This window comes from Guyanagaster necrorhizus, assembly GCF_019112545.1.
Source record: "Guyanagaster necrorhizus MCA 3950 unplaced genomic scaffold BT62scaffold_14, whole genome shotgun sequence".
NCBI classification, from domain to species: domain Eukaryota; kingdom Fungi; phylum Basidiomycota; class Agaricomycetes; order Agaricales; family Physalacriaceae; genus Guyanagaster; species Guyanagaster necrorhizus.
Genome location: NW_025064893.1, coordinates 1,217,162 through 1,239,871, shown reverse-complemented (window position 1 = coordinate 1,239,871; position 22,710 = coordinate 1,217,162). Strand labels below are relative to the sequence as shown.

At 46.5% G+C, this 22,710-nt stretch overlaps 9 protein-coding genes across 9 annotated transcripts; 5 read left to right on the top strand and 4 right to left on the bottom strand.

The window, feature by feature from the left end:
* Nucleotides 1–1,232: 1,232 nt before the first annotated feature.
* On the bottom strand, nucleotides 1,233–1,711 carry BT62DRAFT_179176 (uncharacterized protein). Its single transcript, XM_043179947.1, has 2 exons — nucleotides 1,330–1,711; nucleotides 1,233–1,269 (listed from the first exon to the last, which is right to left on the bottom strand). The coding sequence occupies exon 1, from the start codon at nucleotides 1,619–1,621 to the stop codon at nucleotides 1,412–1,414; it is 210 nt and encodes a 69-aa protein (XP_043039273.1). The 5' UTR covers nucleotides 1,622–1,711; the 3' UTR covers nucleotides 1,233–1,269; nucleotides 1,330–1,411.
* A 426-nt stretch (nucleotides 1,712–2,137) lies between these two features.
* On the bottom strand, nucleotides 2,138–5,932 carry BT62DRAFT_178961 (uncharacterized protein). Its single transcript, XM_043179945.1, has 18 exons — nucleotides 5,789–5,932; nucleotides 5,557–5,735; nucleotides 5,342–5,512; nucleotides 5,186–5,290; nucleotides 4,819–5,132; nucleotides 4,680–4,769; nucleotides 4,498–4,625; nucleotides 4,352–4,439; nucleotides 4,185–4,302; nucleotides 3,915–4,127; nucleotides 3,651–3,856; nucleotides 3,395–3,596; nucleotides 3,167–3,336; nucleotides 2,789–3,110; nucleotides 2,615–2,734; nucleotides 2,507–2,559; nucleotides 2,369–2,454; nucleotides 2,138–2,320 (listed from the first exon to the last, which is right to left on the bottom strand). Exons 1-18 carry the CDS (start codon nucleotides 5,811–5,813, stop codon nucleotides 2,190–2,192), a joined length of 2,721 nt encoding a protein of 906 aa, XP_043039272.1. The 5' UTR covers nucleotides 5,814–5,932; the 3' UTR covers nucleotides 2,138–2,189.
* Nucleotides 5,933–7,043, bottom strand: BT62DRAFT_178960 (uncharacterized protein). The gene is made up of 3 exons (XM_043179944.1): nucleotides 6,567–7,043; nucleotides 6,340–6,515; nucleotides 5,933–6,140 (listed from the first exon to the last, which is right to left on the bottom strand). Exons 1-3 carry the CDS (start codon nucleotides 6,951–6,953, stop codon nucleotides 6,053–6,055), a joined length of 651 nt encoding a protein of 216 aa, XP_043039271.1. The 5' UTR covers nucleotides 6,954–7,043; the 3' UTR covers nucleotides 5,933–6,052.
* An 896-nt stretch (nucleotides 7,044–7,939) lies between these two features.
* BT62DRAFT_896493 (uncharacterized protein) lies at nucleotides 7,940–9,527 on the top strand (the record flags this gene model as incomplete). Its single annotated transcript, XM_043183262.1, has 4 exons — nucleotides 7,940–8,266; nucleotides 8,318–8,503; nucleotides 8,552–8,613; nucleotides 8,669–9,527. The coding sequence occupies 4 exons, from the start codon at nucleotides 7,940–7,942 to the stop codon at nucleotides 9,525–9,527; spliced, it is 1,434 nt and encodes a 477-aa protein (XP_043039270.1).
* A 212-nt stretch (nucleotides 9,528–9,739) lies between these two features.
* Nucleotides 9,740–11,699, bottom strand: BT62DRAFT_932939 (uncharacterized protein). Its single transcript, XM_043186449.1, has 4 exons — nucleotides 11,486–11,699; nucleotides 11,345–11,436; nucleotides 10,489–11,285; nucleotides 9,740–10,437 (listed from the first exon to the last, which is right to left on the bottom strand). Exons 1-4 carry the CDS (start codon nucleotides 11,612–11,614, stop codon nucleotides 10,085–10,087), a joined length of 1,371 nt encoding a protein of 456 aa, XP_043039269.1. The 5' UTR covers nucleotides 11,615–11,699; the 3' UTR covers nucleotides 9,740–10,084.
* Nucleotides 11,700–11,976: 277 nt separating this feature from the next.
* Nucleotides 11,977–12,938, top strand: BT62DRAFT_920435 (Der1-like protein; the record flags this gene model as incomplete). Its single annotated transcript, XM_043184218.1, has 3 exons — nucleotides 11,977–12,602; nucleotides 12,800–12,853; nucleotides 12,908–12,938. The coding sequence occupies 3 exons, from the start codon at nucleotides 11,977–11,979 to the stop codon at nucleotides 12,936–12,938; spliced, it is 711 nt and encodes a 236-aa protein (XP_043039268.1).
* A 625-nt stretch (nucleotides 12,939–13,563) lies between these two features.
* Nucleotides 13,564–15,257, top strand: BT62DRAFT_932937 (NAD(P)-binding protein). Its single transcript, XM_043186448.1, has 5 exons — nucleotides 13,564–13,745; nucleotides 13,796–13,978; nucleotides 14,030–14,223; nucleotides 14,279–14,460; nucleotides 14,511–15,257. The coding sequence occupies exons 2-5, from the start codon at nucleotides 13,886–13,888 to the stop codon at nucleotides 14,915–14,917; spliced, it is 876 nt and encodes a 291-aa protein (XP_043039267.1). The 5' UTR covers nucleotides 13,564–13,745; nucleotides 13,796–13,885; the 3' UTR covers nucleotides 14,918–15,257.
* A 4,826-nt stretch (nucleotides 15,258–20,083) lies between these two features.
* Nucleotides 20,084–20,774, top strand: BT62DRAFT_178775 (uncharacterized protein). Its single transcript, XM_043179943.1, has 3 exons — nucleotides 20,084–20,331; nucleotides 20,385–20,618; nucleotides 20,666–20,774. Exons 1-2 carry the CDS (start codon nucleotides 20,185–20,187, stop codon nucleotides 20,535–20,537), a joined length of 300 nt encoding a protein of 99 aa, XP_043039266.1. The 5' UTR covers nucleotides 20,084–20,184; the 3' UTR covers nucleotides 20,538–20,618; nucleotides 20,666–20,774.
* Nucleotides 20,775–21,026: 252 nt separating this feature from the next.
* On the top strand, nucleotides 21,027–22,675 carry BT62DRAFT_896397 (uncharacterized protein; the record flags this gene model as incomplete). The annotated part of the gene is made up of 6 exons (XM_043183256.1): nucleotides 21,027–21,364; nucleotides 21,424–21,562; nucleotides 21,620–21,778; nucleotides 21,832–22,018; nucleotides 22,065–22,454; nucleotides 22,506–22,675. 6 exons carry the CDS (start codon nucleotides 21,027–21,029, stop codon nucleotides 22,673–22,675), a joined length of 1,383 nt encoding a protein of 460 aa, XP_043039265.1.
* Between the last annotated feature and the right edge of the window lie 35 nt (nucleotides 22,676–22,710).

The window sequence follows — 22,710 nt, the reverse complement described above, 5'->3', positions numbered from 1 at the left end:
AATGTGGTGAATGAGAAAAAAAGTTTTGGAAGAGAACAGATGCTAAGATAAAATGTCATAATGTTAATCTCAGCATTATGGTTGAAAGCTTTGTTATTTATCTAGAATAAAACATCATAACATTACTACATAGGTGACAAGTAAATATGATCAAGGATAGATATGTATAGAAGGTACTCACATCTCAGTGTTATGGTTGAAAGCTGAGATGTGCAGAATGGTGTGATATGCTGAAAAAAGAAGGAATATCAAATAGATAAGTGAATATGTGCATATCATATGATTCCTATGTCTAACAAGATGCTTATGAAGCACCAACAGAGTGTATCTTTGATGCAGTCAATAGTACAGACCCAGAGTATCTGCCTATGATGCAGAATATATATAGCTGTATTTTTCCTAGAACAGTTCAGTTATTTGACAAGTACTTATGTATTACCATACATTGTTGATAACAATCTATGAGATTCCTATTGCCTTATAAGCTTGAGGGTATTTGTCAAATAACTTTTCTATTCTTGCTATAAAGTACTGTCAGTATACTAGAAATAAAAAGAGCTGCTAAGATACTCATATTCTTTAAGATGAGACAATGTAATGTCTATATATCTTTGTTTTTGTTTTTTGTCAGCTGATCAGCAATGATGGAGTCACTCACATGGGCCAAGTTTGGCTGATCTCTGCTGCTTGCCCTGAAAGTGGAATGCAATTTGGCTATTACAAGAGCTTGACAGCCCTCAGTCTGAAGAATGCAATAGAACTCAATAAGAAAAACTAGTTAGAAGTGATGAGGCTAGGAGACTATGGGTGAGCTTTTATAAGCTGGTAGTGAAGGCAGAGTCTCACCAGGCAATGAGAATTAGCTGACAATAAATAAAAGAGGCAAAGCCTTGATGCCTGGAATCTATGGTTAGAGCATGACTGATGGTGAAAGAGTGGAGCTCATCTCACTTGGGGGTGCGGGATGAAGATGGGGATAAGTCTGAGACATCAACACCAATGTCTCTCATGAATCAGCTTCAGCCAATCTTTGGCACTGAAACTGAGACAGCACCAATGGCTCATCTTCATGGACAAAGTAGAGCTTCATGTTAGCCAAGTCAGAGTGTGTTTTGGGGATTTGTGCGGAGGCCTACGAAAATACTCCCTACCCCTGGAATCCATCTTTACGCTGGGTAAAACAAGCATAAATAGTTGGCCCAAGTTGGTTGACATCAGCAACTCAGTAGAAGAGATCAGTCACAGTGTCCATTGATGAACTGTGAACAACTAAATCATTTGTCAGTCATCTAATAATAATATGAAGCCAGAGGGATATCATGCACTAACCGGAGCTCATATGCACAAGTTCTATTCTAGGATGCTTATTGAATCTGAATGACTCCTGAAGCCAGGCTCAATGTAAGAATTACTACACCTTATGAGGTTCCTTGACCCAAGATATACACATGCCAATGGGGTGTATTGCAAGCAGAGAGTCAAGATACAAAATAGTAAGATGGTGGTAAAAGGGTAAGTTGTGAGGATCCGGATACAGGAGGACAATGGCGCGGTGAAAGGTGTAGGTAAACAAGAGTAAACTAATAATATCCGTATCTTCTACACCGGTATTACCTACCATGTATTCCTAGGAGTTCTTTCGTTGTTGACAGTAGACGAATACACGATTAGTTAGTATACAATAGCCATAAAAAAGTATAGATGAAGCAAAGAAATATCATATCATGATGCCGAGAAATTCTGCCGCTCAATTATAGATTTCTGCCGAGCATCTCTCGAGACGCGCCTACGAAGGGGGAAAGAGATCATAAGAATATCAGCAAGACGGACAGCTCAATCCACATACCAATAATGCTGCATAATGTTATTCTGCCCGAGCTTTGCAAGGAACGTCTCGTCATGTGTTATAATGATAAGCTGGAAGTTTGATTGGTGTTTCCGCTCATTGATGATGCTATGACTCGTTTAGCATCGACCGACATATGTTGTGACGACTCACTCCACAAGACTATCAGCCAGCGCGTCGATATTCTCCCTATCCAAAGCGTTCGTCGGCTCGTCCAACGCCAGAATACCACAATTCTGACCAAAGGAATCGGAGAGGGCCAGACGGATGATGATGGATGCGAGCATCTTTTGGCCAGCGGAGCAGCGGCCACGCATGTCCATCTCTACTTGGTCTTTCGTCATCACCACCTATAGTTGAGGTCAGGATAGGTACCAGCGGACAAGGGAGGGGGGGAATGCCGTACGCGATAATTGTAGGAACGTTTTGAAGCGCCGCCCTCGACGTCCGAGCGGATTTTGATACCATCGATGTCTGTTTCAAGCAATCAGCATCAGTCAGAGAGACAGGCTACATACATACCTGTTCCCTGGTAGGTCCTATTCCAAAGATGCCTCATTGTGTCGTTAACTTCTTCCATCTTCAGACCGTGGTATTTCATGATGGCGCTGTCATAGAATCAAAATTAGGTGTCGTGGCTACGCCGGAGGAGACACGCACTTGTCCAGAGCCTTGGCATATAACTCCAAGTCGTTGTTGGCTACATCCGACATCTGAGGACAGATGCAATGAGTACCAACCAATTCGCACACTGCCATAACCACACACCTTCACTTTGACCAATTGATCAGTATATCTGGTGTCAATCTCCTTGAACTCCTTCATATCCTTCTCCGATTGCTTCAGCTGGGCCCTCAGAGAACTCAACTCTCCAGCAATATGGGAGTACTTCAATCACAAAGTCAGAAAAACGAAGATAGAGTTTGATTCTAAACGACACACCGACGCCTGTAATTTCTGTTCCTTCTCTTTCTCAGGCCCATACTTCTCCTCGAAATTCCTTCGCGCTCTAGCAGCCGCCTCCAAATCGAGCCCATCGATTTTATCCTGTATAGCCTTGACCTGTCGCGCTAGCTGCCTTATGCGTATGTTCTCTTGCAAGTTCGCCCTCTTCGCATCCCCACCACCGATTTCCCGATCAAGTCGGGTGATCGAGTCGCGGGATTTCTGCAGGCTGTCCATGCACTCTTTGATATCCAGGTCGGCCTGTTCGCTCTTCCTCTCGTTCTCCGCAAGTTTCTGCGCTCGCCTTTGCGTGACATACCTAGGAATCAGACTTGAATTAGAACGAAAATCAGATGCTGTACGTGATCTGTGTACCTCTCGACATCCTTGTGAATGCTTTCCAGTCTGTCGTTGCTCTGGTTGGATGCTTGCACATTACTTTGGGCTTCAGTGATTTGGGCGTTCAGAGTCTGCTCAGTGACCTTGAAGTCTGCTTCGAGGGCATCGATGGGTCCCTGAGCTTCCGTTAACTGAGCGTCGGCATCCTGAACACAAAACATCAGTCATATATTACAACCAGAAGTCATCGGAATTTTGACATACCTTGACTCTCTTACTGAATGTCTCTATGCTTTCTTTCATAGACTCCACCCGCTTATGAGTATCCTCCCTTTCCTTGATCTTGTTCTGAAGGTCCCATTCGTCTTTCTCCATCTTATGAACATCGCCCTCGATAGCACGATACAGGTTATTCTGGCGATCCTTCTCTTTTATTATCTGCGACTTCTCCCGGTCGAGTGCATGGCTAGGTCCGATTTCGTGAGACGACTGGAGTTAGAAAGGAGAAGCGAATACTCACATCTTCGTGGATATCTCATCCAGCTCGTTCTGAACGTCACGCATTGTCTTGGTGGTGCCGGTGGCAGCTAGTTCTTTTTCGTAGCTTTCCACATCTTCCTCTGCGTGCCCAATTTCTTTTTGGAGGCGAGAGACGTTCCTGGCAGTAATCTGTAGGCCTTGAATGTCTTTTATTTGCTTTTTGACGACCACAAGTTCTTGTTCGGCCTATAAATACATCAGTAGGCGTCCTTCAGTATGTGTTCTTCTTGGACATTTTTCAAACCTTCTCAGCCTTGGTAGTAGCGTCAGCTACCTTGTCCTCCACCTCCTCAATCTCATCTTGCAACGCGGGAATATCCTTCATCTTCAGTTGCTTCTTGGTATTCTCAATGGGCATTAGAGCTTGCAACCGCTCCAGCTCGCCTTGCCATTCCTTAATCTGATCCCGTTCATTTTCAATGGACACATCGGCACTCTTCGTCATTTGAGATTTAAGCTAGAAGGGAATTGGCGTCTTCAATCAAGCTTCAAAACCACCGCGATATGGACTTACGAATGCCTCAAAAGTTGCAAACACTTTGGCATCCATGTGACGGTCACACACAGAACATCTTTGGGACTCCTTTCCGATGTCATACAGGCTCTCGTATACCTGGTAGGATCCAACTTGTCTGTGCATCATGAAGCCATGAGAGAAACAAGCACGAAACGAATTCTTACGAATTTCGGAATTTCAGCTCGGAATTGACATCCGCGATCGCCTTTTCCAGCGGTTGGTCAAGATTTTCTGCTAGAATCTTTTCAACCCCTGCGCACATTACACATATATATCAGTACTTATTTATGAAAAGTCGTGATCAACATACTCTTCAGCTCAGCTTCCTTCTTTTCTAGCTGGGTTTGCAGATTGGAAAATGTGGCCTCTGCATGTTGCAGCGTCTGGTTGGCGCTACCAGCTTTAGCTTCCAACTCAACACATTCGGTTTCCTTCTCGCTGACAAGATACGGTCAGCAACAAACTTCTTTGTCGACCAACAATGAAACTCACGTCAAGAGTCGGTCCACATCAGTCCCTACAGTATTTGTGTTCGCGTTTTTCTTGGTAAGGGCACGATACTTCTCGTTGATGTTGTCGATCCTAGTAGACGAAATCAGTAAATGAAGCTCGGGGTCCTGCAATGACTTACGCATGCTTCATGTCGGCGGTCTTCGATTTGACCTCTCCCCTCTTGAGATCCAGAGCAACGCGTGCTTCAGCCTGGTTACTTAATGAAGTCAGCTCGCCACTGAGAGACTCACGCTGGCGCTCAAGATCCTGCGCCTGGGTGGCTTTCTCAGCCAATTGTCCATCATAATCAGATTCATTGAGGCTCTTCTTCAGCTTCTCCAGTCGTCTCCTCTTATCCTCAATATTGTCTTTCATGGTGGTGAGCTCTATCTCATAATTCTCGGAACTATCCAAGAACCGCTCATCTTCTCTTATCTTCTTCCGCTGCTCCGCCTATTGAGACAACATGAGAGAGAAATGGGTAAGGGGAGAAGAGAGCCACGTACAATCTGTTCCTGCAAACTGGTTCGCGTCGCTTTGTGTTGTTCTGCTTGACTCGTAAGTTGCATGTGCTTCTTGGTATATTCATCGCGTTTTTCAGCTAGCTCGGCCTAAAAGACGGGTAGTACGAGGTTCAACATTACCACCTGTGCATGTCATACCTTATGTTTATTGACAGCAGCTTTATGCGACCTTTGCAGATCTACCAAACGAGAAATAAAGGCTTGAATATCGCTACCTTGCAAAGGCGAGTGGCTGAATCCTTTTATTCCGTGTTTTTCGCTTATTTCAAAAATTAATTGTTCACGATCGGCAATACGTTGTTTTTGGCTCTGTAGAAGTTGATACGGGAGAAGAAAGAAGTACAGAGACTTACTTCAGCCTCAGCAATGAGCTGGCCCCGTTCGCTAGCCAGCTTAGTATGTTCTTTGCGCTTATTGGCCACGTCATCTTCCAGGTCGCGAAGGTTATTCTGCTCTCGATCTCTCTTCTGTTTTCCGGCCTCGATTTCGCTTGAGAGATTGTTCCGCTCCTGCTTTAGATCCTCTTCGCTACCTTTCAAACGATCAACATGGAATATGGAGATGGATAAGGATACAAATATATACCAGGAAGCTCAGTCTGGAGATTCATCTTGGCATCCCGAAGCTGCTCTTCCAGTACTGCTTTGTTCTTTGTTGACGATTCGGCTTCACTGAAGACCTCACGGAATTTGAGAGAATACTCGTAGAACTTGGCATTGGCCACTACGATCTCATCATATTTCTTCTTGGTTTCGTCATACTCAATCTCCTTGCTAGCAATCGTAGAATTCAAATCAGATATAGTTTTTCGAAGCTTGTCCGCGTGGCCTTTTTCGCGACGAAGACCTTCTAGATGTTCTTTTTCGGCCTTGAGATCGGCAACACGCTCCTTTCGTAGAGTCTTGATGGAGTCGAGAGCTTTGGTGTACCTGCAGAGCTATATCAGCACTGTAGCTGGTGATTAAGTTTCGATTTTCTTGGGCGAGAAGCCTAGAGGTCTGAATTCCATTTCGCGACTGAAAACATGCAACGGGAATGCATCCACGTTGGCCCCCTCCTTAAGGTCACGGAATGGTGTGTTCTCGTCCAAGAAAAACGCAATTCCCTCAACGATAGCCCATGACGAAATCACTTGCCTCGTAGCCTCAAAAATATCATCAAATTTCTTCTTTAACGTCGAAGGTTCCGCCAAGGGCCAGTAAGAATCTTCTTGGTGACAGAAGATGACATTTTCAAGGACAGCCTTAGAAACTCCTAGCAACTGAGGGATCTCTGTATCGAGTTCAGCGCATTTCGTAGAGATGACGCCTCTCTGAACGTCTGACTTAGTTACACATAAGTGAGAGTGATGTGTGGGGCGCACCTTGCTACCCTTCTCTGCATTGCCATCCGCCAGCGCCAAGATACCCTCAAGCGTCTTCATTGTCAAACCCGACGTCTTCTTCGCCGTAACGCTGAGATTCCTGACAGCGAGCATGCGCGTCCCACTCGCAGAGACGAATCGTAGTTTGACTTGTGCCTTCACTTCTTTCTCGTTCGCCATCTTGGGATCATGAACAAAGGCGCCCCCTCGAGTATTGGGAGGTTGGTCTCCGGTAGTGGCATACTTAAGACATTCGATAATTGTCGTCTTTCCGCTACCATTGTGTCCGACGATAACGGTTACGGGAGTGAAGAATTCAATGACAGATATTTGCTTGTCATCAAAAGATCGAATTCCTCGAATGGCAAGCTTGTTCAAGGCAGCCATGGTGGACAATAGGAAGCTGGACGTGTGTTTGGCACCCTGCCCAATACCAAGGAAGAGCGTGACAATTCGCGAAAAGTAACGGGGTCACGGAAGGTCGAATCCGAAGCTTCGGTGAAGTCCGCAAAACATCTCCGAGTCAAAGTTACAGTCCTCACTGTTATGATAAAACCAGCCAAACATGCAGGTAGTCGTGCAATCCAAGATATTACCTTATTACCTCCCAGTCATTCACCGCCGAGAGAGCGTTTTGCCTTACACATATCAAATCAGTCTACACCTCAGTTGATCAACCTGAGCGGCCTTCCCGAGTTGTTCGATTGTCAAGTCTACGCCTACGTAAGTACGATTCTCCATGATGTATCATCCATTCATGTTTCATAGGGCAATTTCGTATTTACGACAGTCGAAGAAACATCAAAAGCGCCATGCTTTCCTGACGACGACTCGAACGGAGAGGTACCCCTGGACTGCTTCGCCGATTCTGATGAACGACTTGGCATCCTAATACATCTCTGGCATGGACACACGATACAAAGATTCACCGTCTTATTCCAGTTCATGGCGTTATTGAGCCGTCAAAGGTTAGACTCAAGAATATGCGGAAGCGAGATATCAATAACCCACTAACCTGCATCAAGTATTGCAGTACTCTGTGCTCTGCGGTTATCCTTGGAACAGATATACCTTCTGAAACGATACATGCACGTCCCTCGATGTCTGCCACAGTTTAGTGCAAATGGCTTTCAATATTTCACTGCCTTTGAACGTTGAAACACGTTTACGACCGCTCTATGTCCGCCCAGATCTATCTGTCTGACAGTAACTTCGTCACGAATGTCGATCTCAGCTTCTCAATGGAATTAATTTTCATTCTGACTGCCTCATAACATGGTGGCGGTCCCCGTAAATTGGCTATATACACAGGACATCTCGCCTGCCCCACCTTACCCTTCCCATCTCATCCTCCCCGTCGCGCCACCTTGAGGATGACTTCCTTCGGGCATCGCGGGCATCTCAGCCAGTCGTTCCAGAGACTTCGCTCTTTTCATCTAACTCCTCGGGAACAAAGCGATGTCCCACCATCAGCTGCTGCGACAGCTTGTCCATCTACGCCTCCTGCTGCCTCCCCAAAATCCCGCTCTGCTATCCCTCTGCTCCATGGCCAGGCGTCGACTTCGATACCTCAAAGCTTCAAACTTGGCATGTGTATCATTCTTTCTCTTGTCTTCATTGGCACCATATCATGCGTATTCAATGGTGCTGATGCAGGAGATCCGCCTTTCAAGAATATGTTGGACAACGTTAGTCCTGGTGTATGTATTCTCCTTAATTACTATTACCGCAATTCCTCACGAGAAATTCAGATTGTTCTGATCGGTGACAACGTCGATGTAGATGTTGACGAGCCTTCTATTACTATTCGGTGGTCTATCATGGCGTGTGGACAGGCCAATGTGCTCCCAGGTTCAGAGGGTTCGCATGGTAGCCAGAACTGCGGGCTTCCCAATGAGCTTGTATACATATACGTCGACGGGTCTGTGTCTTCGTCCGTTTTCAAAGAGGAGCTTGTCCTTATGCGCGCATATAGAGACCCACAGCCAACAGCCACCTACAATCCTACCGAAATACCATTCAACAAAGATACTGGGCTACGGAGAAAGTTCGTTTCGTTCTTTTCTTCTTCACCAAATGGTCCCCTCACCGCAAATCTCTAGCATACAGAACCTTGTGCAATTCGATAGCGACCACGTCCTCGACGTGAGCAAAGCCCGGCTCTATCCGTTTGACACATATTACCTCTCAAGCACCCTGCATGCCGTATCGGGGACGACCAACCAAACTTTGACTATAAGCAAACTCGCTACGATGGCGCTGACAGCAAGCTTCGACATCGACTCGACAGATGTGGAGAGCTACTCGGACTTGGCTGATGGCACGAGACTTCCGACAAGAGATCTGGACATGCACATCAATCGCCCGACGGATGCCCGTGGAATTGCGCTCTTGCTGTTCATCGTCTCATGGATCTTAACACACGTCTGCATCGGTCATGTTATCCTGGCCCGCCGGCTGCATACCGCGAAACCCGTGCTCAAGCACCTTGTCTCTGTGGGGGCAATGCTTGTGGCACTCCCACAGCTGAGGAACAGCATGCCTGACGCGCCAGGTTTGGATGGATTTTTAATTGGTGTGCCTCCTTCCTTTTGCCTTCTCTTTGCCTTAACCGTTTCTGCAGACACGATCGGATTCTTCCCACAAATGGTCATCGTGGGGATGTGCATAATTATTTTACTCCTTGTTGTCGTTTCGAGAGAGATGCATGCCAGGACGCGGGAAGGCTCTGCGCTCCCACCCCGATCAATGACCGTGTTCAAGGGGAACGTACCGCCACCCCCCAAGGTGCCGACGACATCGATGGAGATGGCCCCTTATGAGATGTACAGGCTGATGAAGCACTTGAAAGGACAGTATGTCTTTCCTCCGGTTTCGCCTCCTGCTTTCCCTACGCAGAAAACAGGCCTGAAGAAGCATCGGCGGTACATGACGACGATGGGGCCAATATCGGAATGCTGAGGGACTTTTCTTTCGGGCTGATCGAGTCTTTGTGGCTCATTTCCAGGGGCGCTGTTCAATGTATTGCCCAACACATTCTTTTGGATCTTGTACTCTGTTTTCGTACCATTCGTTTGACATACCGTTCACGCTCGTTGCAGTCTATTGTGATATTATTACCGTAATTTATGTGTCCTTTCTTTCATGTATGATTGAATTAAGAACTCTCTAATTGCAACGTTGCGGTAGGCCGCCATCTTTCCATAATATATAACCTAGAGCTTCATATAATAATAAAGTAACCAATGTACATCAGAAATACGAGAAACGACCCTCGCTATAAACATAGAGGAATAATAACATGAAATGAACAACATAAAAAATTTGAATTAGTAATAGGAAAGTGAGATGAGCGCATAATGAGTCGCAGATCGCAAGACAGAAAAAAGTAAAACGGGATTGGACTTAGAAAGGTCCACACATATTGGACCGATTCGAGTCACGGAAAGATTTGCTCCTCTTCATAAACGAGCGACCAGCGCGATCTTTAAATTTTTTAAAGTGACCCAAACCTCAATCTAAACCATGACAGACTTTGCCCGTACTTTCACTCCCGCACCATTCATCTTAGCCGTCTCGGCCTCCTTTTGAGCCGCCCTTAATGCCGCACTCCGGTTTGTTCGTGGAACAATCGCCGGTGCAGAGATACTACTAGGACGGGGCGCTTTCTTCTTTGGTTGCTCTGTGACCTTTGACGCAGAGGTCTTGGAAGGCTCCTTCGTTAATGCCGCATCCTGATGTACTCTGTTGACAGCCATCGCAGACGTAGCGCGAGATAACGCCGCTGGATGCGAGTGTAAGGACGTACGAGACGTACTCCGGGAAAGGCTATTCGCAGATCCGGGTCGTTTCGGTGTGGTCGGCTGCCGAACTATATATAATAATCAGGATTTCTCCAAGGATGACTGAGCGATAACTTTACACATGAATGACGTCGGCGGCGCACTATCCTTCTGCGCTCGCAATTCTGAAGTCTTATTTATCCTTGGGGCAAGAGACGGTCGAGTAGCCAGTGATGGGACACTAATTGTCTCTCGCCTCTTATGACCCGGTATACCCTCGAAGATGGCATCTGTCTTCGGTTTTGTTCCGTTGGCCGTAGGCGGCGTAGTCTTCTTAGATGCCTCCGGAAGTGGTATACCTAGTCTCAATGCGGCCGCCCTCGTCATGCGTGGTTTGATTGCTGGCGCGTTCGTTGAAGCCACCTGGATAGTCTCGGCGCGCTTATGGCCAGGTACATTAGCAAATGTTTTAGCGAGTCGCTCCTTGGACAGAGGGACTCGATGTTTGTTTTCCGAAGGTGCAACGACGACCCCAGCTCGCAATGAGGCCGCTCTGGTGGTCCGAGGTACGATATCCGGTGCTGCGTGAGATGCTGGGAGGCCGCGAGCTTTGAACTGAGTATTTTTCCCGGATCTGCTGCCGATAGTTGAAGGTGGAGACTTAAGGCTGCCGCTGGTGGGGCTGGCAATTACGCCGCTGTCCACGGATGGTAGGTCGGAAATAGGGAACGGCGGTGAGGAAGCAAATAGGGAGGAGATCTGCAATTCAGCAGCATGGGTATCGGGAGAGCCCATTATACCATTCTGGGCTGCTGAAAGACCGTAGAGGGCACGAAGAGAATGAGGCGGAGCCTCGGCTGGATCGGAAGGACCCATCAATGAAAGGAAAACCTCGACGGCACGGCGGCGCTCAAGTACGTAGACCCAGACAGGACCTCTAAATCGCGTTATTTCGATTAAGTTCGCATATTACTGTCATCAGAGAGAATTACGCACTCTCCCAGAGAATCAGCATCATCTCCGAAGAGTTCATAGAGGTACTCAGGGTCGGAATCGACATCGAATTCCATTTGACGCTCTTTGACGATCTATTTTCATTGTGAGGATGGCCTGTGGATGTTCCAGAGCACAGCATACCTCGAATCCTGCTTCCTGAATACGGGGCTCAATGTCGAAACGGTGCGAGAGCGCATGGTTCTTGATGATGGCAATGGTACGGGTGATGGGTGCAATTGATGATGGCGAAAGAGGAGGGGTGAGAGACATAATAGAGAGATAAGAAGATAGATAAAGCACGGAAATAAAAGAACGAACGAAGAGGAGCTGCTAACGGTATAGGAGATGTTGATGAAGATGCGTTAAATCCTTGTTGATTTACCTCTGGTACTTCAGACGTCCCTGCCAAACAATTACCTGCTTTCCCTCCCCCCCATGTTCCACCAGGACACAGATATTAATCGAGTAGGAAAAATTGCAGGAGTAAAGGCGAAGCAGAATGAATCAAAGTTATCTTCAGAGTAGCAGCAGAAATGAAACAGTTAAATAAATGCAGCGTCCCTTACAAGCTTCAGCCAAATAATGACCTCAGGCCACGTTACACGTCGCGGTTCACGTTCTTTTCATCCACCATGCCCGTCGGAATCGAGGCGTGGATTACCCAGATACCTCCAATAACCCGGTCATGGCTCTTGGCCGCTGTGTTAACTTCCCTTGCCGTGCAATGTCAACTGCTGACTCCGCTTCAGCTATACTTCTCTCCGAAGAGCGCCTTCACTAACCTCCAACCTTGGCGTGCCCTCACAACCTTCTTCTACTTTGGCACATTTTCCCTCGACCTCATCTTTCATCTCTTCTTCTTTATGCGCTACAGCAGAATGCTTGAAGAGAGCAGCTTCGCGCACCGTCCAGCCAGCTACCTTTATCTCTTGATCTTCTCAGCGGTGCTCCTCCTAGTTCTCAGCCCAATGTTTAATTTGCCGTTCTTGAGCTCGTCATTGGCGTTTGTTCCCATATACGTGTGGTCACGGAGGCATCCATCCACGCCGATCAGCCTCTTTGGGCTGGTCACTATAACTGCCCCATATTTGCCGTTCGCACTGGTGGCGTTCTCGTGGGTCCTCAATGGGACATGGAAGGCAGCTGCCGGAGATCTCATAGGATGTTTGGTGGGACATATAGGGTGGTTCATCCGAGACGTCTGGGCTAGGGAAATGCTCGGTGGCGACAGTGTTTTAAGTGAACCACCGCCGCTTTTGTGAGTTTTTGGTTGCAATAATATAAGATAAATCCCCACTCATTCTAATACAGACAAAGAATGATGGGCGATATATAAGTTCGTTTTACTCAATCACCATGTCCGATTATTCAAAATTGTCAAATGTCCCCGGGTTGACCATATCCATACATGCGACTACTGTACTTGGAAATGAGTGTAACTGTGATGTGGAACAGGCCGAGCATTTGCACGTTTCACTGTGTCCAGGGTGTTGAGAATCTCAATGTGAAGTAAGTGATTAGCAGCGATGAAGGTATTGTTGATGTGGATGCTCCTCCTCCCAGTGTAAGGAAATATCTCAATAGCGGAGGATAGAAGTTCGATACTGGCTTGCGTCCCAACCATGGAGATGGCATACACTGACTGACCGGGATTTTCAGTCAGATACCATTCGACCCAAGATTTATAGCGGTGCCATTTGAACAGCTACTTCTCCCTCTGCCCCACCGTGGTCACAGGGTTATTGTGAACGAGTGGCTAATAAAAGGCGCAGGTGTGAAGGCCGAGGAACTCAAGTGGATCACCTTGCTAGATAATAGCCATTTACGTATAGGTTGACAATCTGGCGGGCTTCGTCATATACCGAGCATACCAAGCGTCAAAGCCACTCCGAGATCCCCGAAACAGCCTTAGCCGCCGTAAACTCAAGGGGCGCCCATAAACTAGCGCCGCAAAGCCTTGTTTATGACCAAGTCCAAATCGCTCTCTCCACTCACAAAAGAAGCGCATTTACTGTCAAGACGTATGTAAACAGTTATAACGAGATTCACTACATGAGCGAGTGTGAGGCTCAAGAAGGATTGCATTCGGCTCGCAGAGCTTTGTCCTTGTAAGCCTGATATTATCAATCCGATTCGACGCGTCGAATGTAAGCGTTCTCACTACTTCCAGGTCTAACCGTGCCGTGACGCGCGTCGTGGGAACTCACGTGGAGAATGCCAAAAAATTCTTCCGTTAACTATTTCAAAATTGTAATTGAACTTCCAGCACTCTGCTCGCGCTAGATGCCCGAATCTTTTTTCTACAACAGCCACTTTCGAATCTGAACATAACTTTCTTCCTTCTGGGCTGGAGTAGGAAGCGACGTTCATAATCACAGTAATAACCAAGTGGGACCTTCAGGTGGGTCAACTCTCCGATCCCGGCCCCTTCTTTTTTTGACTCGCGAAAAGATGCATTATTCAGCGCATCATTTATGACGTCGTGGTCCAGGAGGATATAAAGACGGACCATGGGGGGTACCGACATCCAACAGCTTGACCATGTCCCCCACATCGAAAGTCTGGTTGATAACAGGTGCCAATTCTGGATTAGGATTGGCGATCGCTGAATATGTCCTTGGTCAAGGTCACCAGGTTTGCTGTTTCATCTCATTGGCCGCAGCAGCCTAATCATCAGTATCCAAGGTGATTGCATGCGCTCGAGATACCAACAAGTTGCCTATCTCACTCAAAACTGCATCAGCCCTGCCCCTTGATCTCAACTGGTCAGATTCTCGAATCAAGGAGACTGCTGTGAGTGCGTGGAACATTTACGGACGCGTCGATGTACTTGTCAACAATGCCGGATACTGTCTCACCGGTCCTGTGGAAACTCTGTTGTGCGTCTTGTTGGACTTGATGATATTGGCATCTATTGATGTATCGTGTTGATAGGGCCGATGATATTCAGTCGCAATTCAAGACCAACGTCTTCGGACCAATATCTTTAATTCAAGCATTCATCCCTCTTATGCGCGAGGTTCATTCGGGATGGATATTAAACTTCTCTTCTATTGCTGGTTTTGACGGATACCCACCTTTTGATGCATACAACGCCAGTAAAGCCGCCCTGGATGGTATGCTTTTCTTTACCGGTTCTGATCTGTGCTGACTGTGTGCCCCTTAGCATTCACTGACTCGCTTGCACGAGAAGTCTCTAAATTCGGTATTATCGTCCGCAGCGTCGCACCCGGATTCTTTCCCACTAATTTCCTCACCACCGCGTTCAACACATCTTCATCTGCATCGTTTGCAATGTATCCCGAATACGACGGCCTGACAAAGTTGTATCATGAAAAGCATATCCAAGACGGACAAGTAGGCGATGCCGAGAAACTATCAGCACGATTGTTTGAGATTGTAACGGGTGAGGTGAAGCTAGATGAGAATTGGACGAGGATACCACTCGGACCTGATTGCGGTATCCGTATGCTGAAAAAACTTGGTCAGCTCAAGGAGAATGTGGAAGGTACCGAGAAAATATGGAGCTCTACTGATATGGACTTGGAAAAAGTCAAGGCACGGTTCACGTAGCTAGGTAGGCATATCTATTCCACCCCCATAGACAAAGCAGGATCATACGTCGAACCAGCAGAGTCTTTGTCACTCTCCTTCCTATCAAGAAATTCTCTGTGGTATGCCACATCACTATTTGGTTCACTGGGTGCATCGTTGTCCTAGCTTGGGTTACTCCCGGTAGTATGGCAAGCTTATCTGTGCTGTCCTTGCAAGTCATCAAGTGATTACGCCCCGATAATAGGTGTCATCATTATCCGCCACATCAGTCAAGGCTTCTATCAGCGGAAACCATGAATAGTTATCTTTGTAGGTTCATATTTTGGCTGCTAGGCGGTGTCAACAAAGCAAGTCTACCGTGTGTTTTGATGGAAAATAACGCATCTTGTAGAAGTAACATGGGAACTGACAGTACTGACCAGGGTCTCAATTTGTGTGTCGAAAACATGTTCTATTGCTACAACTCGTGGTAATTAATTTCAAAGATGATTTCAGGCACTGTCGTCCTTCCGTTATACATACACATATGTATCTGTCGGAGGATGGCCGATCCACTTTACACCGCATGGATGTCCACAAATACTCAGTTTTTCAAATATTCACACCAGAAGGATGAGAATTTGAGGGCAACCAGAATCTGTGCAACGAAGTGACGTTTTTGGGAGATAGATCTCGGCACAGATTTTATATAAAATTTGGGTGCTCCCGAAATGTATCCCTGCGGCACGGGATTCAGATGCCTCCAAAATGCGAAGTTCGCCAACCTCCAAACGATGCTCCCAAAACATGACAGCTGTGCTCAAATTCAGGTTTCTCGAAAATGTTCATCTTCCCGTGTGAATATATTCGGACACATCATCAACCCGATGTATACAACGGCGTCGTCGTACCTTTTCCGGAACAACACAGATGGTTCGCTGCCCTCCACTGAGTGCGGGTTGAACAAAAAAACGTGATACACTTTCAGCTGAGTAATTCTGCAAGGATGATTACAAAAACATATGCGTGACTTGCAGCCTAGAGCTGTCCTAAGGCGATGAATTAAGTCCCCTTCACAGCGCCGAGAACGTGCGACATAAAAGCTGGACCGTTTTATCGAGACATCAATCACAGAGACATGTCAAGATTGACAACAGTAAGGATCGTAGCAGACGGGGATACTAGTATCTCCTACGACCCGGCAAAGAACTCAGCTGGTTCGCCGGCTGTACGGACGATGATAGGAGAGAAAATCAGCTTCAGAGACGGGTCGATATTCAGGGAACAGTCCTCCTGGGGAATTTGCAAGTGGGGCGCAATTGTTTCCTCTTCTCGTGCATCAAAACATTGGAGTAAGAACTGCTTCGTGTCGCCCAGTTCTGTCGTAGACTGTCAGAATGACATCTCCAGTGTACTTGTCTTGAGGATGTAGCAAACATAAGAGACTCTTCGTATTGTGCTGCGAATGACAAACAGCCATAATCATGATGATCCCAACAAAGAACCTGCCGATCCTGAAAGTGCCAATGGCGACGCATGATCATTTTGCACGAAACCGATTCTCAACAACAAGAACAGAATGATAGCACTGATACGTATCTTTCCGGGCATTACCTTCGGACAAGTCGTTCCCTGAGAACGAATGGACTGTGCATGCATGCGGCTGTGAACCAATTGTTTGGGCGTCCCATACGTCCGAATCCAGGATCCAGATTATTACATCCTAGAGATCTTGGAAAGAGAACGAAACGAGTTCGAATCTCTGTGTGATGAGTATCATTAGACTGACGCCGAGTAAGTTGCGAGGTTCGGTCATGATTCTACTTTTTAACTTCTACAACAGTTTGGGTTGCTCGGTCTTGGGTTTCTCGGTCGTGAGCGCAGCTTGGAGGTTGTTTAGATGGTAGTGAGGATTAGGTTTCGTAGTGCAGTTACCTGTATCCTTGTGTCCAGCGTGCCTGAAGGTACCGTGTCGTGATGGGATGGGATGAGATGAGATCTGGGCCGAACGTTCGTCCGAGGCCAAGAAATCAAAAGTCCGACTGCTTTCGCATTCCGGGATCCATACACTATCCTGGACCAATGTAACTTAGGTATGATATTCTTGGTAAAAACGTTAAGTGAATGTGTTGATAGTATATGATAGAACACGTACCTGACTGAGACCGAGACTCAGGTTTATCGAAAAACCTGGAAGAACGATAAGTAACAAGACCATGACCTTTCTTGCGGCAGGGTAGCCAGTCTGTGAGGAATCTCACTCGGCGCATGAAAACACATGAATTTAATGTTGATATTAGATCACTACCATAGGAGAAAAGGACGATGAAAGTGCCAGCAGCCAAAGAGTCTCTATCCGACTTTGAACGAGGTCATGTCGGAGAAGACTGAATAGATAGATGCTCACAAATTCGAAACTGCCAGTACTGCCTTTGTGAGCGAGTTCATACTCTTAGCCATGAAATCCGAAAGCTATCGTGTCAAATTTAATTGAAGTATTAATGTCAACATGGGGATGAAAAAATGACCTTCAAGTTCCTTCCCATAGAAGCTCGGCGGACTCTAGTGGCTATTTATTGGAGATAAAGGTTCCGAAGCTGAAAAAGAAGGTTATCGGAATTGTAAACAGATATTGAGAACTTATCAGACTCTATATGACAAAGCCATCTCCTTTAGAAGATGTTGATGGTTCAAGCCGAGTTGTCAGGACACACTGGGTTAAAAGTATTATCTGGCATCGTCGCGCTGGGACACTGGCGGGTACCTTGTTTATTCTGCGCCGACTTTTTATTCACTCGTTCTTGCATGATGGTTGATGTGTTAGGGTCGGACATTCACCGCACACTGCGGGTCGGGACGTACACCAAAATTTTTCAGAAACTGGTTCAACACGCAATTTGAACCGTTCCTATCTTTTCGGAATTAAGACCGGTACCTCAACGAATATATACTACAGTGAACTTATCGTTCTTCTTCCTACCTGCACCACAGGCGGATTGTAAATTTGTAGTTGTTGTATACTAAAATGGAAATGATTCAAAAAAATCAGTCAACCAAAGGACAGGACTAGTAAAAAATGGAAGCTTGAAGAGACTTCAATCAGGCAAGAGCCTGTCAGATTGCAAACACACGTGAACGTGAGAAAACCATTGTAGTCCAATTCGAGACTGTTCGGCACTTGTTGCGCATACATTCTCAGAAGTTCCTTCAAGACTCCTTGATGTAAATCCAATTCTTGGCCTGCCATCTATAAATGCAGGATAGGTATGGATGGGTCTTGTACAGAGTTTCACCAACATCTATCCAATCCTAGGTCACTATCCTAATCGGAGCGTCTGTGATGCCGTCTGATGGTCTATATTTCTGCGAGTCACCAACTCAGATACAGAGAGCCTTATCACTGTGATGATACCTTTCTATCAGCAACTGAAATATTAAGATGAAGGCCCTTAAATATCAGCTATCAGTCGAAATTCGGTTATCATAGAATCGGTATAGGCGGACTTGGATTTCTACCGTGAGGGCCATCTGGTTCTTGACTGTCTCTGAAGTCAACAGATGGCCATATGTTATGGTGCTGGTCGGAACACGATCTGTTTTCTATTTTACCTAGTCCTTCCTCTTCCGCTAGATGGCTTTTCGGGGCCTTGCGGTAGTTTTACACAACAGGGGATCATTCCTTGAAACAAGAATTCCCTTTCTCGACGCTTACCGCTGATCCGTACATGTTACCATCAGCAAAAAGTTTCTTGTGCTTTTGACAACCTTTTACAATTTCGCTCTTGCTCCATTAATACTAACTCTCGTCAGCACAAACTTCAAGACCAGTATTTCAGGGCTGTCCTCATCTGCTCTAACCACCCTCGAACATACTGAACCTCATGACGACGAGATGCATCGACTATTCCGGTGCCGGAGGCTAAGCTTGACCATGAACCCTCTGATGTGGAGACATAGTCTATTGCTCACAGACTAGTGTGTATGATTATCCCAAAGGTCCTATCAGATCAGGTTCCCGTTCGACAAGTGCATATACACTGAGTAGATTGAAAAGATTCTAGACCGGCTTGGAAACATTCTTGGTGTGAACACAGTGGTTTTCTGCTAGGCATTTTGGCTTATATAACTTACTAGCATGGCCCTGGAGTGTCGTATGAAGGCACCGGCGACGAGGCGGCGTGATAAACGTGCGAGGCGACAAACAGTAAGTACAGAGGACCCATGTGCCAGGAGGCGGAGTTCTCCATGTCTTTACCGCTGTTCAGCTAGCACTTTCCGATGAGAGGTTTGGCCCGATTTGGCACAGTCGCATGGGCCTCCACCGCGGTGCAAAGTACAGTATCCTCAGTTGTGACACTAAGGCCTAATAGATGTATCCATGTATCCAACCTTTTGTCTTCATGCTATTCCTGGCAGCTCGACACTCCCGGGTTGCACTGATTCCTTATCACAAATGTGTACCGTAGGTCTTCAGATTATCTCCATTTCCTGGGGATCGTAGATTTCACGCTATTAGTCTCCCGGGTCAAGGACACTATTAATTCACTTTTCTTTATCTCAAATGGAATGGTATAAGTTCCTGTCCGCCAATTGCAGGAACTGTTCATTCACGGCATGAATGAAGCGCTACAGAAGACAGGGTTGGGGAGTTGTTCAAACCTCAATTCAGCTTCGGATAAAGCCGACGAATAATGATCTTCACGTTCAATTTTAAATTCGTTCTGCCACGACCTCTGGTTTGCTTCACTTTGACGGCCCGAAGTTAATCTCTCTGCTACTTCTTTGACATGTCACAGCCCTGTTTGTGATCTTAGTTCTGCTCAGTGTGCTCCGTCTTGTCTGGAGCTTACGGAGACATCAGAGGTTTCAATTGCACCGCCATTTCGGTTACTTCATAGTAACTGCCATTCATCTCAGCTGTAGTAAGTTTCTGTCCTTGGAGCTAAAATATATTTTTTAATTTGGGGTATATTTCTGACAGAATATTCCTAGCTGAACTAATGAAACCTCTCAGTGACTGCTAATAGTGCTTCGCCCCGTCGCGGTACGGCTGTAGGGGTCTCGTATCCATACCGTTAAAGAGTTTCAGTTCATTTTGGACCATACGGGTCCTATACAGGTAGTGAACGTTTTGGGCCGTAAAACGACGAATGCTGTCCGTTTCTGCTATATTTAACTCTGTCCTCTGCTTCTATAGGAAACCGTCGGAGCATATACGGTAATGATGGCCGTCGCCATCACCGTACCGTCAAGGCCAAATTTTTTGACGGTTGACGGCCTGCCCTCTATACGGCCGAACGCCGTATATGGTACCTACCCTGAGTCTTTCACAACGAATTTTAATTTTCAACAGTATTCACAAGCTTCGGTCTAAGTCGTTGTACAGCAGATTAGGTATTATGCTGTTTGCGTTGCATTCGATAATCCTTATACGGATGCCGGACCATACGAAGGTGAGCATTGTTCTAGTAACAATCCCGATACTGAGACAATGTCTGCTTTGCAGGAACTCATGTCCTTGGCGTTCGTTCATCATCGCCATCCTCGGGGAGAGCACATGATGTGTGTACCCGGACCTTTTAAGATGAATGAGCATATTGCTCGGTCATACATCCGAGCCACCTTCATCATCAGTTGTCTTTATCTAGGAATCCGATAGTAATATGGATACCCATTGGCGCAATGGTTTTCGGTATGAAAAATCTGGGGTCGTTGGCATATGCCTCTAAGCCCAGACAAGGTACGCATTTTCTGTGTCAATCATGACTGGGGGTTGATGAGTTTCAGGCCACACATGGTATAGAAACTGCCCGCTTGAGTAAAGGGAAAAGGAAACACTCCGAAGTCCTTCTGAAGATCAGAACATCATTTTTAGTTCATAATGATCCCGGAAACCGTGCAGGGCAGTCACCGAAAGCATCAAGATCGTTGACGGCACACCATCATCCTTGCATGCGTTTTCGCGTTTCGTTCTCCTCTTTTCGTCCTGCGCGGTCAATTGGGGTATCTCGCCGATACGGACTTTGTTTCCGATAAATAGAATAGAGTTCAAGTTTCCTCCTCTGTAGTTTCTCTCGCAACCTACATGAGCAACAGCGCGCCTATGGACTCATCCAGCCATATCACCCTTCCCCATAGTCCCATAGACATGGCGGTGCACCACTCCGACTCTCACTCCAAGATTAAAGAATTGGTGGACGAAAAGGCTGGTAATCCGTGGGACGGCTATGAGCAGGACGTCATACCCGAGAAGGTCCAGCCACGTCTGGTGCGAAACGCGAGGCTCCAAGCGTTCTCGATATACCGTCGTTTGTTCTCGGTGGCATTCATCACTAACATGGGCGTCTTTGTCTCGTACGCGATCCGAGGGTACCACTCCCAGAAAATTGCGTTAGTCACGGTCGCGAATATCTTCATTGCTATTCTCATGAGGCAGGAGCTTGTGATCAACACCCTGTTCTTAATATTTTGCTCAGTCCCCAAGTCGTGAGTCTGTTACCGTATCAACCTTGTTCTTTGTTGACAGCTTTACCTATCAACTTTAGCTGGCCCTTTTTCATTCGCAAAACCGCTGCAAGAGTGTATCACCTTGGAGGCATACATTCTGGTACGGCATTCTCGGCCGTAGTATGGCTTGTTCTTCTCGCTGTTCAAGCTACTCGAGAACGTGTTAATCACAAAGGGGTTAGTTTGACCTTCATGTTAGCTTAATACCTGCAGATTGACCTCGATTTTCATCAGACGTCGACGGCAACCGTAGTACTCACCTACATCATCTTATTTTTCTTGGTTGGCATTGTCCTTTTTGCATACCCGACACTCCGGATCAAGCGCCATGACGCATTTGAACGTGTACACCGTTTCTTGGGCTGGACAGCGACTGCACTCGTTTGGGCACAGGTTAGTATTCCATCAAGAAGACTTACTGCCTATCATTCAACGTCTATCTGCAGGTCGTCTTGCTAACCAACGATTACAAAGGCGACAAGTCCTTAGGTTCTGCTCTTGTGCACTCGGCTGCCTTTTGGTTGATGATCATTCTGAGCTTATCCCTCATTCTCCCTTGGATGAAACTACGCAAAGTTCCTGTTCGCAGTGTTGTGCTCTCCAACCACGCTGTCCAACTTTTCGTTGACTATGGTATGCTTCTGTCTTTCGATTTCGAATCGTTTTGACTGTTTTACAGGCCCACACCCCGTCCCTGGCTCCTTCCAGAGATTCTCCACAGATCCTTTGAATGAATGGCATAGTTTTGCCACTATTGCCATCCCGGGACAGCCGGGCTTCTCCATCATTATATCCCAAGCCGGCGACTGGACTACAGAGATGATCACTAATCCTCCCAAGGAGATCTACGTACGGGGTGTGCCCACTTGTGGTGCCCTACGGATCATTCCTTTATTCAGGAGGGTGTTGTTTGTGGCCACCGGAAGCGGCATTGCTCCCTTCACGCCTCATATTATGAGTGGGAAAGTGGACCACAAGCTTTTCTGGATGGCGCCGAACACTCGTGCTACCTTCGGTGATCCATTGGTTAACATGATTTTGCAAAACAGTCCTGGCGCTGTTGTATATGGTTCGCATTAAGCTTTTAACTTTCTTGAATTTCACTGATGGATATTTTAAGATACTCGAAAGCACGGCAAACCTAACATCATCCAGCTCACAAATCGATTTGTTGACGAATTCAAGCCGGAATGTGTCTGTGTCATTTCGAACCAGAAATTGACGGAGAAAATCATCTATGGTCTCCGCAGCAGGGGTGTTCTCGCTTTTGGAGCCATCTTCGACTCTTAAATGGCACAGATTGTCAAAGATCCTCTGCTGGCCTG